Source organism: Strix uralensis, chromosome 4 (genome assembly GCF_047716275.1).
Source record: "Strix uralensis isolate ZFMK-TIS-50842 chromosome 4, bStrUra1, whole genome shotgun sequence".
NCBI lineage: Eukaryota > Metazoa > Chordata > Aves > Strigiformes > Strigidae > Strix > Strix uralensis.
In genome coordinates this window covers 131,461,705-131,479,185 of record NC_133975.1, presented here as the reverse complement: position 1 = coordinate 131,479,185, position 17,481 = coordinate 131,461,705, and the positions used below count along the sequence as shown (strand labels likewise).

At 42.0% G+C, this 17,481-nt stretch overlaps 1 protein-coding gene across 1 annotated transcript in view; it reads right to left on the bottom strand.

Moving 5' to 3' along the window:
• Positions 1-17,481, bottom strand: part of MDGA2 (MAM domain containing glycosylphosphatidylinositol anchor 2) — a 387,125-nt gene that overhangs the window by 137,646 nt on the left and 231,998 nt on the right. The window contains exon 7 of the mRNA XM_074869265.1: positions 4,665-4,994. Within this exon, the coding sequence (XP_074725366.1) occupies positions 4,665-4,994 (330 nt within the window). The remainder of the gene's footprint in view (positions 1-4,664; positions 4,995-17,481) is intronic.

The window sequence follows — 17,481 nt, the reverse complement described above, 5'->3', positions numbered from 1 at the left end:
AGAAGAATTTGGTTGACATATTTGCCATGTAGGGTATCTAGTTGTGCTCACACTGGGTGGGAGTGAAACAGTAGAAAGGACTCTCTTGGGAAAAGAAGGGTCACCATCACCCTCCAGCCCAAGAGTATCAGCACTCTCCTCCATCCAGCCTGTCTAGTAGCAATTCAGAGCAGTGCAGCCAGAGAATAAAGTAAAATAACCCACCTGAAACAACAAGTCACTTTACTGCACAATGCTACCTCTGGGGGAAAGATGAAAAAAGAATCAGCCAGAAGTGACAGATGTGACATCTCTTACTGTACTGATACTGATTTTAGGGGGAAAAAAGACAGTGTTAAGAACCTGTACTGAACAGAGCAGACCATACATCACCTAAAGCCTTATTCTTTCTGCTTTGAATACAATATTTAAAGCAGAGAAAAAGATCGCTTACAAAGACTAACACACTCTCCTGATCCACCTCTCTTTTCGGCTTATCACAAACCTATTTTACTGAGGTTTTTTTGTTGCTGTTTTAACATTTTCTGCCTTCAGATTCCCCATGACATGCACACACACACACAGAAGAGCCATCCTGTCTTTCAGTAACATTTGCCCAGGTTGGTGTTATGGATGACAGGGCTTTTATAGGGCAAATATTCAACATTTGAGTCTTTATTTCCACTATTGAGCAACCTACCTCATGAAGATGTGGGTGGGGGAGGCTGCTAGGGGATTACTTCAGGTCCATTTATAGAAGATACTCAGGACATAAATCTACACCCTTCCTTCTGAAAGTACAAAATGACAAGGGAAAACCATTCCTGCTAAACAAGCGTAATGCCAAGTATGCCAAGAGATTGGCATGTCCCTTGCACAACCACACGTCCCTTTCCAATCTGCCGGAGGGACAGAGGAGACCTAACTGTCTCCCTCCTTCCTTACAAGGTGACACAGCCCCTCCTGCCTCACTTGGTGACTCCAGGAGGAACCTCATGTAGGTCAGGAACAGAGAATTCTCCCCAAAACCAGCAAACAGACACACAGCGCGATATTAATGTATGCGTGCAAGTCCTGGCATTTGGAAAACATGTTTGTGCCTAGGCCTTATGTTCATAATTACCACAGCAGTAATGAATCCCAATGAATCAGTAATGACCTTCAAAAGCACACTGAAACTATTTCAGCTTCCACTTAATCGGGTAATGAAGTCATACAATTAGGCAGAACTTCTTTTAAGATGCTAAATAAGGCTGATCCCAAACACTGTTTTTTCTTCCCCCTTTCTGATTTTCTTGAGTGTTACGGGACAGTAGATTTAAGAGCTGACATAATTCATCACTGCCTGGAGAAACTGTGACAAGCTTATAGGTACGGCCATCTAATGGATGTTTCCAATAAATCCCATCAATTTCCCAAATGATTCCCCAGCAAGTACAGATAATATAGTGGTTGCTGTCTGCCAGATGGGCAATGCATGACTGCACAAGCGTCACTGTCCACCTCACCCTGGCACGCAGGTAGCAAAGTTTGCATGCAACTACCATCCATCATGCCAAACTCGACTCTTACCCTATGATAATCCTCTCAGTTCTTTACCTGTAAGATGTGCATTAATAAGCTTGAAGAACATGTTTCTTTTGGCCAAGAGACAGGCTGTTCCCTTGTCCATGAATCTGTTGGTGTTTCTATCCTTGCAGTCTCCATAGGATAATGGAGGGAGCTCAGGAGGTCTCTAGTCTAAGCCCCAGCTCAAAGCATGGCCAGATGCGAGGTCAGACCAGGCTGCTCAGGGCTTTATCAGGTCTTCACAACCTCCTGGGATGGAGATGCCACAACATCTCCGTTTCCCACTCGGACATCCTCATGGAGAAAAAGTTGATCCTTATATCCAGTCTGAACTTCTCATTTCAACTCATGCCCATTGCCCCTCACCTTCCCAGTACACACTGCTGCAAAAAGCCTGGCTCCATCCTCTTGATACATCCCCTGTCCCCATGGGACAGCTGCTGTTAGGTGTCCCAGGGCTGTCTCTTCTCCAGGCTGGACAAGTCCCCTTCCTCCAGCTGCTCTTGACCATATTCACACCCTCTGCTGGACACACCCCACCTTGTTGAAGCTTCTCCTGCATCGGGGGTCCAAAACTAGACACGGTATCCATCAGCCTCCATCACTGCCAGGGCACACTGCTGCTCGTCTCACTCCTGCCTCCTGGGACCCTGCAGAGCTGCACCCTGGCCAGGCAGTCCCAGCCTGTACCACTGCAAGGGAACAACCCTCCACAACTACCTCCCCGAGCTCTGTGCATTGCTCCAGCACGGACATTCTGAAGATAACCAGAAGTCCACAAAATTGTGCAAAATCATTTCAAGAGTTAGCAAACAGTAGAAGTAAATACCTCTGGTTATACTTACAAAATTTAGCAAAAAGAAGCAAAATATTCAAGGATCCCTGAACAATAACACAAATAGCAAATAATAAAATAAGAACTAAGCTAAATAAAATTAGTGTTTTCCTCCTGTCTCTAAATGTTTGTGTATGTGTGCATTATGTTTCAGGGTGGGACACAGCAAAGGTGAACTGTGTAAATGCTGACTGCTCGTTCACTTATACACACACAAATTTTGACTCTATCAGTGAACACAATTCTGCATCTCATTTGCCAAACACACCTTATGCCCAGTCCACCTTTCCAAACTATGCTTCACCAGCTTGGCTATAAAGATGCTACAAAAGACTGTGCTGAAGGCTTTACTAAACTCGATGCAACAACTTTGCTTTCCATCCCCCTGCCCACAGAGACAGTCTTTTCATCACAGCAGGCAAGCAGGTTGGGTCAGGCACAGTTTGCTTCTGATAATCCATGCTGGTTGTTTCCAGTCACCTCCTGGTCCTTCACATGGATTGACATGACTTCTAGGTGAACATGCTCCCTGGCCTTCCCAGGGACTGAGGTGAGGCTGACTGGCCTGCACTCCCCTGCATCTCCTTCTTGAAAGACGGGATAAAATTCCCAGTCTTTGTTGGATCTCCTTAGGTCACCACAACATTTCAAAGGTAATAAAGTGGCCTTGAAGTGACACTGGTCAGTCACTTTCTGTCCAGTCAGATACCACCTATCCAGTCCCATGGGGGTTCTACATGTCCATTTTGCTTAAGTGGCCCCTAACCCAATCACATGGCTTTACTTCCCAGGCTCCTATCCAAACCACAGGTCAGTCCTGTCTCAGCTCCCTGCTGTACACAATATTCTTCATGAAACCCTTTAAGTGGGCAAACCTTCCAGAATCCTGTCAGAAGTGATGTGGCACTCAAGAGGGATCCATGGGACCAGTATCCTATTGAAGATGGAAGGCAGGCTCATGTATTAAAATCTAAACAATAATTTATCAAGAAAGTTGAAAGAGAGACAGTTTAGACGTGACATGTACTGGCGAAGTATTATGATGTAAAATTTGGAGAACAGAACTGTGGATATACTCTTTGAGGCAAAAGTGTGCATTTAATCTTTTTGAAAAAGTAGAAAGTATATACTTGAATGTGTTTGGTAAAAATGGGTCAGAAGTTGTCTATTAAACATTTTCCTTCCATGCTATGAAAAGGTTTTCCAGTGTGTTCTTTGTTGTCTTACTTCTAATGGCATGCACCGCATGCTTTATCCCAGTGAATAACCACCACAGTCTGAGGAACAGCACAGCAACACTTCATATAAAAGACAGGATGGATAGTAGATATAATAGACTCTATTTGCCTCTTCATTTTAACATAAAATAATGTTCTGAAAACAGAAATGCATTTTTTTTTATCCTTCTCTGTAGAAGTCAATCAGCAACAACTCTTTTTTTTTTTTGGTTGCAACTAAATTTGGCAAGAAAAAAATTCTGCATTCGGAATATTTTCTAGTTAATTTTCTTAACATGGACTACCTCAGTTATTAAAGTCAACTCTGTGGGGAAAAGTCTATGAAATCCACGGTTACAAACCAGCTATTAGCAACGAGAAAGAAAAGCAGGCACGTTACATATTCCTACGCTATAGTACAAGATATTTATTATCAGTCAAAGTAACAGCCAAGGCTGTAGCTCATCAAAGAGAGAGATATTTCAATCACTGATCTGGAAACATACGTAATAGATACCTTAAACTTTTTCCCTACTGGGAATAAGATGATTCACCAACATGCAATGCGTAATCTTTAAGAATAAGGAGCTCCTTCCTCCATACTTGGCACTGACTGATCAATTAGAGTAGCTGGATGGATTCAGTGGTTGACATCACACCCTCCTGTTTCTCCTTGTACTTTCCTACCAGCTATTTTTTCATGACTCTGGATGCCTTGAAGTCCTAAATAGAGGCCAAAGTCCTTTTATAGAAGCATTAATTTTTCTGACAGTAAAGAGGACACGTCTGGGTAAACCAGATACTAGCATGTTCTTGGGAAAGTGCATCACATGCTACTATTCAGGTTTCTGTACTTTAATCAAAGCAGCTCAGGTCCTGATCTAGGGTCTGTTTAGATATCTTCATGGTGAGAAGCGTTTGGTGTACACACCTTTTTTCCCTGAGTAAAGGAAAGCCATAGCTTCGCTATTTAATGGTTGGACTAGATGATCTTCAAGGTCTTTTCCAACCTAGATGATTCTGTGATACTGAAGTAAAACTGCTATCAAAGAAACCCTCCTTACCTGTACTGCTGGAGATGTTGACATCAATGCTGATATCCGATATACCACCTCCCTTCAGAGATGCAACGCACGTGTATGTCCCAAAGTCAGTGAATTTCAAGTCAATGATGTCCAGGTTTGTGGTGCCAGGTGAAACATCGGGGTCAGTCTGTGTAATGACCATCCTTTCAGAGCTTCGCAAGGGACGTCCATTTTTAAACCAGCTGAACATAAGCTCTTCAGAAGGGATGGCTTCCACCTGGCAGGAGATTTTCACCTCTCGCCCAATCTGGATGTTGTCATCTTTGTGATATGGGTCAGGGGTGATCCAAAAACGTCCTTTTTTTAAGGCTGAAATATGAAAAAAAAATAATACTATAATAAAGTATAAATTTTGCATATTCGGACTTTGCAAAGACTTATGCTCATGCTTCACTTTATGCCTCAGTATGATTTTAATAGGGCCTGTAGAAAAAGGACAAGGGGTAATTGTTTTAAACTAAAAAAGGGAAGATTAAGACTAGATGTAAGGAAGAAATTCTTCCCTGTGAGGGTGGTGAGGCCCTGGCACAGGTTGCCCAGAGAAGCTGTGGCTGCCCCCTCCCTGGAAGGGCTCAAGGCCAGGTTGGACGGGGCTTTGGGCAACCTGGGCTAGTGGAAGGTGTCCCTGCCCGGGGCAGTGGGTTGGGACTGGATGATCTTTAAGGTCCCTTCCAACCCAAACCATGCTGTGATCCTGCAATGTTCAGGAAGTCACTGAAACTTTCAGTACACATATTTAGCACATGGTTAATTTTTTTGCAAGATAAAATCTTAATCAAATATCATCACAGAGTATACATCACTAAAGTACCTGTCATTTCCAAAATGAAAAATAGGAAGCCACAGCACCTAAATGATGCTGAGCTGCTGACAACCGAAAAGTAACCAAAATATTTAATGAACCTTCAGTGGTTTTTATCCATCTATGGAGGTATTTACAAGCCATTCCTCACCCCCATGCTATCAGACCAATGAGAGAAGAGGAAATAGAGATATCAACCGAACATCACTAATACAATCAGTAGTGTCATCTCCAATCTTTCTGGAAACAAACATAGCCATGCAAAATAGCTTTGTACCAGCTGGTTAAATAAGAAGAGGTAAGCACTTGCCCAAGGCTACAGCCTGCCCTGGTTTACACACCCTGCTCCTTCCCTGTGGCAATGTGGGGGTTCCCTCCGTCCCTGCAACTGCCGTACCCCAACAAACAGCACTGCCTTGTTCAGGTGGGGAAGCTGTGGCCGGCTCTAAAAGGTAAGAGGGCTGAAAGTACATCTTCAGGCAGTGGTCAGTGGGAAAAGGCAAAAAGATGCTCTTCTGAGATGTGACGATGTAGGACAGCCCATCACGAGCACCTTGGTTGCGCTTCCCTGGCTGGGTCTTCTCAGATGAGGAAAACCCATCCTGTACTCGTAGGAGAAGCATGAGGCTGAAGGTTGCACACACAACTGAGAGAAGAACATTATCATTGAGAGGGGGACAGTGTGTCCCAAGGATCTCTGTCTGCATCCAAGACTATTCAAGCCTGCAGTACAAATTCAGTTAATTCCCTAACTCACAGCAAAGCCGAGATAAGGTACTCTCAGTGTTTCAGATGGGAACCCCAAGGCGAATGAGTGTTTTGAGACCATCTCAAAGGCCGGCTCAGTGCTCAGGAGCGCCCTACACCCATGCAGGGTACGGCAACTCTGGAAAATGTTATTTCCCACCATCTTCCCAGTGAGATCAGCGTCTTCTACTAGCATTCCCTCATCCATCTATTGCACAAGAGCAAAATAATACTGCAACTCACTTAATATGATTTTTCTTGCACTCTTTAAACGAGCATACAACTATTCAGAAAACATCACCATTTACATGAATAAAGTGATTGCTCTAAAGCAGTGTTGGCATGATACTTATTTTTGGAAGAGTGCTTCAGAATCAGCCATTAAGTCTTTCAAATACACATATATTTTGATGTACTGAATATAAAATAATACTTATACAATCCCAAGATTCCTCTCCCCCTATATATGTGTGCATAAGTATGTATGTATGTTTATATATGCTACCTCCAACTGGAATGTCCGGCAATGAAAATACCAGCTAGAAATGTTGCAAGTAAATACCCAGAGGTTGAATGCAAGCACTGCAAGACAAAATATTTAAATCCACCATTTCTTGTCATCGTGCTGACTTGTGTTGAAAAAGTTTTCCAAGTTGTCCTGTTTTCCCCTCCCACTCTCTCTGCCCCCATCCAGGCACAGTGCCCCACATGTGGAACATTTGGGTCAAGGACCCATTTGCAGCCCTCTCATGTCTGCCCTCCTCTATTTACACGCTTACAGCCAATGAAGCATGACGTTACAAACGGCAAAGGCCACAAGGTGAAAATTTCCCTGGATCCCATATTTTGGGTAATCCATACTTTTCACTTGTTGCATACAGAAAGTGTAACAACATCAAATGGAAATAGATGTATGAGGCACCAAGCATGCTAAGAAAGCACGGTGCATCGGCTCCTTACATCTCTACAAGTGGTGAAAATGTTAATTCAGACTCAATTTTGTTAGTTCAGTACCTCCTTGAACAAAACAGCTCTTTGGAGCTTGGAAATGCCATGCTGAATTAGCACTTTCACAGCTTTGAAAAGCATTAACATTTAATTAATAATTAGGGTTTTTTTCAATGTGGGAAAAGCAGAATAAAATCTGGCTACTTGTGGACATCCCCTCACACATGGTGTGAGAAACTTCTTCCATTGAGAAAGCTGGCCCTTTTCATCAGAGAATGAAAAAATCATTACATTTGCTGTGCTGATCAGGTATGGCATGAAAGCAATTTGTCTGGGTGCTGCTATTTAGTTGTAACTGTGTATTGAAGAATCCAAGTGGTTGATGTGTTTTTAAGAATTTATTATTGTTTCATTTATTTAAGAAAGTTTTGTGACTTTTATCTAGATTAAATTTGCGACAAAATGCACCAGTCCTTACTGAGCATCTGTCATTCGCTTTTAAAAGCTGCAGCCAGTTCCCCAGGAAGCAGAATGAACACAGGCTTTGATTCAAGAGGACGAAGCATACATTGTATGACAGCTGGAAACTGCCACAGCAAGTAACTTTGAAACACAAGCTGAACTTTTTTGTTTGAAAATGGAAGAACAAACGATGCTTACATACACAAAAAACCAGTAAATATATTATGCAAATAATTTTCAGACGGGGAAAAAGAAAAAATAACTCGATAGGCATGACGAGCAGCACATTTCAACCAGAATTAGTTGCTAATAACCTCAGTAAACTATTTTTATTTCTGAATTTTTCTCCTTTGCTTCAAGTGCTCATACAGATAATTTCAGCAGTTTCTCATTCCTATAAGGGAACAAAACAGTCTAGCAGAGAAGTCCCATTAACTTCCCTCTGTCCTTTGTTATGGCTAGTGCTACAATACCATCTGCAAGATAAGACAAGGGGTACAGAACCTCAAACTTTAGGCCATAATCCACTTACTTCATGGGCCAGGAAGGGCTCCACTCTCTGGCTCATGGACTGAATTACAAAAACAAAGTTTTGTGGCTGTTTTGTTGGTTTGGTTTCATGAAGGCTGCATCACATACAAGAAACAACTGGGCTGGATCATCCACTTGTCCTGACCTGCTACTGCAAACTCCAACCACCAGAGAACTGTGCAGAGCAGAAACCTGATCTAAGTATTCTTCTGTACATCCGAATACAAGGAGTTCAGAGGAGGGCTGTGACTCAGTGCACTACATGCAAAAAGTTAAGGGAGTTTCTAGGAATTCTGAAGTGAAGGAAAAAGTTTCATTACTCTATTCCTCTTCCTCTTCCCTTCCCCCAAACCAAACTTCTTAAGGTCTCTTAAGTCATGGGAGCATACACGCTCTAATCATCAGTAACAGCCATGAAATCCCCACATCAAACAATCCAACAACTGTGTAACTACAGCCTATGGTTGAAAGTCAATGTATTGTTTTTATAAATGTAATCTCCAAGACTCCACAAACTGCACAGTTATCAGCATTTTCTTCTCTCATCAACAAAATCAGCAGAAAATTTGACTTTAAAATACAGTTAATACAGTTAATTTGACTTTAAAATACAGTTAAGTAAGATCATTAAACAACCCATATCTGTAAATCCCTAATCGTACTTGGCACCTGAATAAACACAGTGATCTCTACAATTAACCTGTGTATCTCGGAATTCCTAATGTGCCACCCAAGCACACGAAAATCACCATACATACCTGGAAGATGTCCCCAAGAAACCAACCACAGGTGCCCAAAGACATCTGATAGCTGCAGGCACATGGAGCTGGAGGGCAGTGGGAGCAGCACAGGGCCATGATGGACAGACACACTTCTCTCTGACCTGGGACCCGGGACTATGGCCAGAACTGTCCCAGATGTCATAGTGCCAAGTTGCTCAATATTTGGCCCAGAAGCAGCCCAGTCTCTCACTGGAATTCCTGATGAGCTTGCTCCACCATTCATTTTCAAGGATGGAAAGCACCGCAAGCTGCAGTACTGCCACCACCCCTAAGCAGTAATAAACCTCCCTTCCCCAAATCCTGAAAATGACAGCAACAGCTACGGTGCTACAGCACCTTAGGAGATAGAGCTCTTTGTAGAAAGGGGAAATTGAATCTGGATCTCCCACTCCAGACTGATGAGACTCCAAATCACTTCACATACGGGAAACTTCCTGACCCAGCAAGTCAGAAACCCTTCCGAGCAGATGAACCACTCAGTTACACTGAGATGGAGAAGAGGACTGTGTAAGTCAGAGTTTAGGGCACTCTTGGTCGGCAGAGACAGGAAGGGCTGGGATGACCCTGCTCAGGTCTTTGAAAGAAAAGTTATTACAGCAATGAAGGGCTCCATTAAGCTAGTCTGAGACCCAGAACTAACAGGGTTGCCCTTGGCAAAACAACATGGGATCAGTAGACCTCTCCAGAGTGACTGTGCCTCCAGCAGACTTGGGAATACAAAGCTGTTTCCTGCAGGCAAGAAGGTCTTGAGTCTAAGCTACACATATACTAGATGTGGTCTCCAAAAAGATATCAGACCTGACAGATTTTCATTGTGTGTCATATACTGACCTCTTGGGAACACCTGAGTTGAGCCTGGTAAAAATATACCAGGAAATGGAAAAGTGATTTCTGTATGTGTTCTGCACATGGGTTTGCATTCACAGTCAATCCCCAGGAAATTTTCCCCATGAATTTTCATGGAAAAATCCCCATGAAAAGTGGTTTGGACTATCCTCATGTGTAGGTTCTTGGACCATAATTTCCAGGCATCCCCCTATACAATGTCAAGTATTTTGAAACATGCAATGGATTCTGGCTCTGGCTTTTCACTGTATTATCAGTTATATTTGAGGCATCATTGGAAGGTTTCCATGGGGTTAGAAAGAGCAAATAAGAGAGACTCAAGGTTAACCAGCAAAATGTGGGAGATGGTGCTGCAGACATGCTAACCACAGCTGCTTCCCAACAAAGATTTCAGAACATAATCAACGCGAAGGGCTACAAAATAGCAGCAAATATGCAAATAACTCTAACTGTACTTTGAGAATCAGGAAAGAGCCAGTCTTTCTCCAAACCCCAAAGAACTATGATGTGATCAAATAAACAAAGATAAAACAATTTTTGTCCTCAAACTCCTCACAAAACTGTCTTTGCCCTCCCTCATTAATTACATTTCAAAGTAATAAAATGCATTTCAGTATCTCAACTAAGGTCTATTTGCATTCATCAGGTTACGTCGTATCTTGCCACCACCACCCCAATCAACCCAAAATGCTCCTTTAATGCATCAAAATGTTCCTATCTCGTCAATGCACATTTCATGACATATGAATGGCATCAAACACCATAATTGAATAAACTAGCTGCTGCACTATTTGCAAGCTTGGACATAATAACTATTGGCCACTGGCTGCTTCCTAAGCTGATGAAGGAAATTGGGAAATGTTTGGCTTTGTGTTTGCTCTGGTTTGTGTCTGTGTACAGCCCGCAGCAACAGCAATATTAAGTAGCAGAACTGTGTAAATTACTGATTTTAACCTTGACTGAGCATTCGAATGCCACATGAGGTCCAGCCTCTGTGCAAGCAGCTTCATCTGATTTTGATTGTTCCCCTTCACATTTTGTTAAGGCTCGTGAGCAATTCTGTTTCAGCCTGTTCCCAGTGAACAAGATGAGAATGCCACCTGATAATCCGCCAAGCAGATGTAAAGACCTGCATGTGTCTTGGAGCACCACAAGTATATTTTGGAGGTTCAGTGAATACAGGATCCAGCATGCCACTTGTTTCTGAGCACCCAGCACTGGCATTTTATCAAGTGACAATATCTTTACCTCCAGATCCAGTTCACTTCCAGGATCCTCCAAATCGCTGGGGGTTCTGTGTTTCAACCTCATCCCCTGACTCAGGCAAGGAGCAATCCCCTCCCAGTGCTCAGACATTACTGACCCCTTGATGTTTCCCCCTCACATACATGAAAAAGATTTTGTGCTAATTGGAAAGATTCTTGACTTTATTTTTAAGGCCTGCAGAGAAACAGCAAGGAAAAGACCAATGATCTGATCTGAAGTTCACCACAGTGAACGATGGTCCTTCCATGACTTCTATGCGATTTAGATTAAATCCTTTGCTGTGAATTCTGTTTCACATCAAAGGAAAAAAGCAGAAAAAGCACCGTGGGAACAGTTTGCTTGGAAAGTGAGCTGCAAAACCCAGCTTCATTCTCAGGAAACTCCAGTCTGTTAATCCAGACATAGGCTGCTTGCTTTAAGAGACTGAGAAGCAACTCTCCACATTACTGCTGTGATCTTTGTACCAAAAGATGATTACTGGGATGATTCATTGGTTCTTGAGAGAAAGATATAAGGCAGGCGCTGGGTAAAGAAAGTCAACTCTTATCACCAGCTCTTACTTCAATCACACCAGGTCCCTCATCTCCTCAGAGCCTTACAGATGGGAAAAGCAATCCTGCTTTCATACAACTGCAATTCAAAAGATTCACAGCCTTACAACAAAGATTTTAGATAGTCCCTAAAAGACTCGTAAAGTGTATTCGTAAACCTAACCCTTTTTCCTAATCTGTCAAGACATCTTGAGAAGCTAACTTTTCTCATTGCATGCTGTTGCTCATACTTGCAGTCTGTGCTGATTCCCAGATTTTGGAGAGGAAAATAAAAACTCAACTTCCTTCCCCTCAAGGAACAATTCACTGATTTTGCCTGTAGCTGTGGAGGTGTCAGCCACAGCTCACCTGCGCCTGTCCAGGTTTAAGGCACCAGATTTGTAATACAGAATTTCAGCAATAAATAAATACAGCAGTCAGTTAAATACACAAGTTCAACATACAGAATGAATGCATTTAATGTATGTGGTGTAAGCACCTGGATCTGGTTTGATAGATTCCACGACTAACACATGATCTTTATTAAATCATAAGTATCCCATCACTGAAAAATAAGAAAAAAATAAAATTACTTGGTTCACTGTCACTAAAGGCACACAAAAATGTGTAGCAGTACATCAAATGATGTTTTACTGCAGGAATTCTGAATTATTTATGTTCCCCTGAAATAATATCTTTCAAACTTCAAACAGCAGAGAAAAAGGCACATTTCAACTTACATCATTACTCCGATGCATCATTTCTGTGACCTGAACTTTGCTGTATTACAACAATACATGTAACTAATTGCAAAGCAATCACAAATTTGGATTAATATGCAGATCCCCTCTGTTAAGTGAAACAAGATCTGTGTTTAAGCTGGGGGATCACGGACCACCAGACGACCAGGAGTCTGTAACACTGGTTTCCTATGAGATAGGGACCATCCTACCACGTGCCCTCGCAACACAGGTAAACAACAAAACAACTAGTAATACCTCTTGATGCTTTCTTAGACACCTGTTTGTCAAAGCCATCACCTGACATCTACACAGCTGGGCTGGGTTCCACATTTGCTTGTCTGAAAAATTAAATAAATAAATGTATGAAACAAAGGAATCTGCTCCAGTAGCACACCTTGGAAATGGCTGTGCAGTCCATGTTGTCTGGTTGCTTTATTTTTATGTGAAAGCCCAGCATAAATGTACCTATATAGTCAATAAAAAGACATTCCAACTGAAGAAAGACTCATGGAAATCCTTCTCTGATGTTTTTTCATTAACATATCTGCCTCTATCAAATCAATAGAAGCAAAAAAAGTTCCTATCATTAGCTCCAAAGAAACAGTCTTTTGTTTATTTTAGCCATGGGCAACAAAGCTTCATTGTCTTCAGTATTCTACAGGATATTGCCTTAAACTGTATTATCAAACAGCTAAGCTGAGTAGAAACAGTTTAACAACTGTCCAAAATATCTTTCTCACTGGTGAATATCACAGCGTAGTCCGTTAAACTTCATTCTGTTACATTAAAATACATTTTGACATTATTTTATGTACAAGGAATACTGAAAACTCAAATTTGCTTTTGCCAACCACAAAAACATTTGAAAGGAAAATAACAAAAAGAAAGTAATTCAGTATTACAGTCTTGTAGCCTTATTCTAAAACAGAAGAGCAAAACCACACTCCACGTAACAAAGTTTGCAGGTATCAGCTCTCCATAATGAAAATTTATCTGGCCTGTGACATCTGTACAGTCTGCACATCAGTTCTGGACACAGACGAGACTACTCTGAAGTGTCCCGTAGATGATCACTTCTGCTCCTTTCTGATGAATGACTGTCGTCCATCATGCTCAGCGCTGTTATGGACAACAGCCACGTAAGGAAAAATTCAATAACAAACAGGAGACTGCATTTACAAAGTGAATGCTTTTTAGGGCCACGTTATTCTGCTGTGAACGTCACGGCCACATCGACACCTGATGCAAAGTAACGTCTCACCTTAGCTTCAAGCCCAAACATACCTAAGATCCAACCTGGAACCGTGCTTCATGCCATACTTCAAAGGAAGCAACCTGTAGCCAGGTCAGCGGTGGAAAATTTTGCTCTAGCGAAACTGAACCACATGATGATGGTGGGTTTGAGTTTGGAGCATGGTGTGACTCTTGGACAATAAAGAATAGGAAGTTTTAGTAACAGGATGCAGTCGTAGAAATTGTAAGTTTGTCGGATAAAACCCGTGTCCAGCTGGTGCTTTAAAAGGTCAATTTTCCAAACAGTAAGGGAAATAAGATTAACAGATTTGGGGTAATAATAGAAACTGGAGGGGGGGGGGGGGGGGGAAGTATGTCTAAATTTAGTGTTACTTAGAGAAGGTGCATTTAAGGCTAAAATATATGGTTAAAGGCTCATTCATCTGCCGGTGAGCAATTAAAATAATGGATAGAGGAAAGAAAAGCTGCAGCTCACAGTTCCATCTGCAGTTCCTCATTGTCACTGAGTGCACTGAGCACTTCCAATTAGACAGTACATCGGCCACAAACTGAGCTGCTTAAGTAGCAGCCTTCCCTCTGGATGTGCAGGCTCTTCTGTTTCCTCCTTCCACTGTTCACCTTTGATTTTTTGTGCTATCCTAACACTCAGCTACTACAATCAGTGTTTTGTGGGTTTTTTTAATCAAAGAGTGATTGCGAGGCAAGAGACACCTCTTTCCATCCAGCTTTTGTCTTGGAACAGTCTTGAAAACCATCCTGGCTCCACAGATCACAAGAAGTCATCATCTCCTTGGGGTGTTTAAACCGGGTCTCAAATAATAAATCATGGTAGAGGAGCCCTGGAAGGGTCTGCAAGATCCACCATACGGACCAAATCGGCGTACATTTAAATATCTTTCAGTAGGGACAGTCACCCTCCCTGGTCATTCTTGAAACCGAAGCAATAAACCTCACAGAAAACCAAAATTGTGGGAATCTGCCAACATGTGCTTTGTCTTCCAGTCAGTTCATAGGACCTAGAAACTCCTACAGTGACCACCTTGTGTCCAGCCATGGGCTTCACCTTCTTCTCTTACAGAAAAACAAAACTGGATGAGAAGAAAGTGGATGGGATAGATCCTTCAACATCTGCCTAGCAGCAGCCCACAGCATTTTTTGAATTAAATACTCAAAGTCTTCCCAGCTTGCCTGCACAGCAGTTGCATCTATTTTGTACTCGTTATTCAGATTCATTCTTGGCTGATGGGGCACCACCGGGTCTGCCAAGGTCAGCATCACACCGTTGGTTTTTTTCTCCTCAGGCAGGGAAAGCTCTCTTACCTTAAGGCTCATCTCTATAACCCCATAACTGCTGAGATAGGGAAACTTTCGTGTTCTGAAAGGAGGCCTGCACATTTTGCTCAGAATTAAAAAGTCAGTCTAACATCAAATAAAATCACCCACAAGCTCTGAACAGAGCTAGCTTCACCTGCATTATCAGAAAATAATGCTAGTTGATGTTTTCACATAAAAGAACTCTCTCCAGCAGAAAATACACCTGACAAGTGAGCAGGCAGGATGCACCTTGTTTGGGTCATAAGGAGAACATTAGAAAATGGCATAACTACATAAACATTCACAGAGCTTTTAGGGGGAACGCACCAACATTGACCACCACTCTCTAAATTTAAATTTCTTAAATAGGGTATTTAGGACTCTGTAAGACAGTTATGACAAAATTATGCTGCCTGAATGTTCCCTATAGTCACCTTTCTGTCCAAAGACAGATTTGAAGTCTTGCTAAAAAAAGACACATATTCTCAGCATTTTACCAACAGTTCATTTTGCTTCTGTCAACATGGTTTTAACTTAAAGGTTTTTAAAACCTTAACTTTCGGTAGCTATCAGAACAATTAAGTTGTCAAGCATCTTCTACTAGAGCATCTCCAAACTTTTTAATATCAAGTAATTATTTGGCACTTACAAGACCAGATGCATTCACGTTTTCAATTTAAATGCAAATACTGTGGAGAGATTTCAGGTTTTGTCTCTATTTTTATAAATGCTTCTAATTTTTAAAAGAAAAGGATTTATTATTCTGGAGATGCCATGTGGCAGGTGTCTGTTTGTACGTATGCTCTAGTTAATTAGCTCCTATTTCTTTCACTGCTTTTCTTTTGAAGGAATAGGAGGTGTATACTTCTTTGTCATGAAGAAGACTTCAGTTTACAAGTTACTCAGTATATGATCCATTAAATAGATGAAGCCGAGATCACAGTATGTGAAACAGCATGGTTTCTCTTTTAACTGCTTTTAGAAGTAAATATTCAAGAGAAATAAGCATAATCAGAAGAGCAAAGACATATAGGTTCATAGAAATATTCAGGTGGGAAGGGAGCTCAGGAGGTTTCTAGACCAATCTCCTGCTCAAAGCATGGCCAGGTGTGAGCTCAGACCAGGTTGTTCAGGGCTTGAAACCTCCAGGGATGGAAATGGCACAACCTTCTGCCTCTGGTTCCCTGCTTGTGAAAACCAGGAGTGACCCCAGTGGTGTCACCCCGGTATAAAGCTGATTTGGGGACAGAAAATGCAGTGTCCTACCAGGGACCAGTCCCATCTGCCAGATGGAAGGCTGCTTTCATCTCTGATTTTAAGCAGATGCAAATAAAGATTCAAACACTTCAAAGTGGGTACATGAGGGTGAAATAGCAAAAAATGAAGGTTGATCAATAAGCAGTGGTGACAAATTGGCAGCTGGCATTCAGTACTTTTTGAAACCCCAGGCAGAAGAAAGGGAAAAAAACATTTCCTGTGCTACAAAATCTCACGCTGTTGCAGCTTGCCAAGACAACGTACCCCACGCAATCCCAGCCAGGCTTGCGGGCTCAGGGCTGCCCCATCCCACAGACTGCCCATCGCTCAGGCCAACGGCAACTTCACAAGTCTCGTCATAAGCCAGACAACAATTGGGATATAAATTAAACAATTCAGAGAAGCTGACACAATCTCCAGAGGGCTGTGCACTTGCCAAACAAATTATAAATCCTCTGAACATTGCAGCTGGGTGTTTTCCAGGGCCAATGCCTTTATAAAGTTTAATTCTTGTGCCAAAGCTGTCAAAAAAAGAAAATAGCCTTGCTGAGTTTTCCTGGATGCCCGAAAGTAATATATCGCAAACCTTCACTCTTCTCTTTGCCCACACACTGCAAATGAAACTCAGCACACAGTACTTGCCTTTCTTCCAAATCCCAGAGCAAACCCCCAGTTTCCAAGGCTTCCACACTGGCTTGTCCCCATCTCCTGCTTCTTGTGTGGCTCAAGAGCTTTAGTTGACTGCAGGATTTTATTAGAGCTGGGATTTGTTCCAACATGGGATGCATTTCCCTTCAACACTTTGTTTTTATCCCACAGTTCAATGCTTCAAAAATTAATCGGGATCCTATAAAACTTTCCAAAATGATTTGTCAGACTGGGCAGAGACCTACCAATCTCATTCACAGTTGCCTGATGCAATATCAGTAAGGACCTCAAAACACATTTCAAGGTCATCAAAGTACCTTGGTAACATCAGAACAAAACATTGTGCAGTTCTTTCTTCTCTTCCTCTCCCTTCAAGATGAGATAAAACTTTGGAAAACTCAATTTTTATACCAAAATGATAATGTTGTTAAGACTTCACAGATCTCATCACGTATTAATCAGCCAAGATCTAATACAATATTAAACTATGACACCACAACCCTGCCAAAATAATTTATCGTGTATTAGTAGTTAACAATTGCTAGCCAACCAACAAGTAGGGATAACCTTTTTTTCTTGTCCCTGGTGAATAAAGACGGTGTCTACCTGAAGCAGCCCCAATACAAGGGTCAGAAGGAGAGAGATCAAATGAATACTGCATCTTGA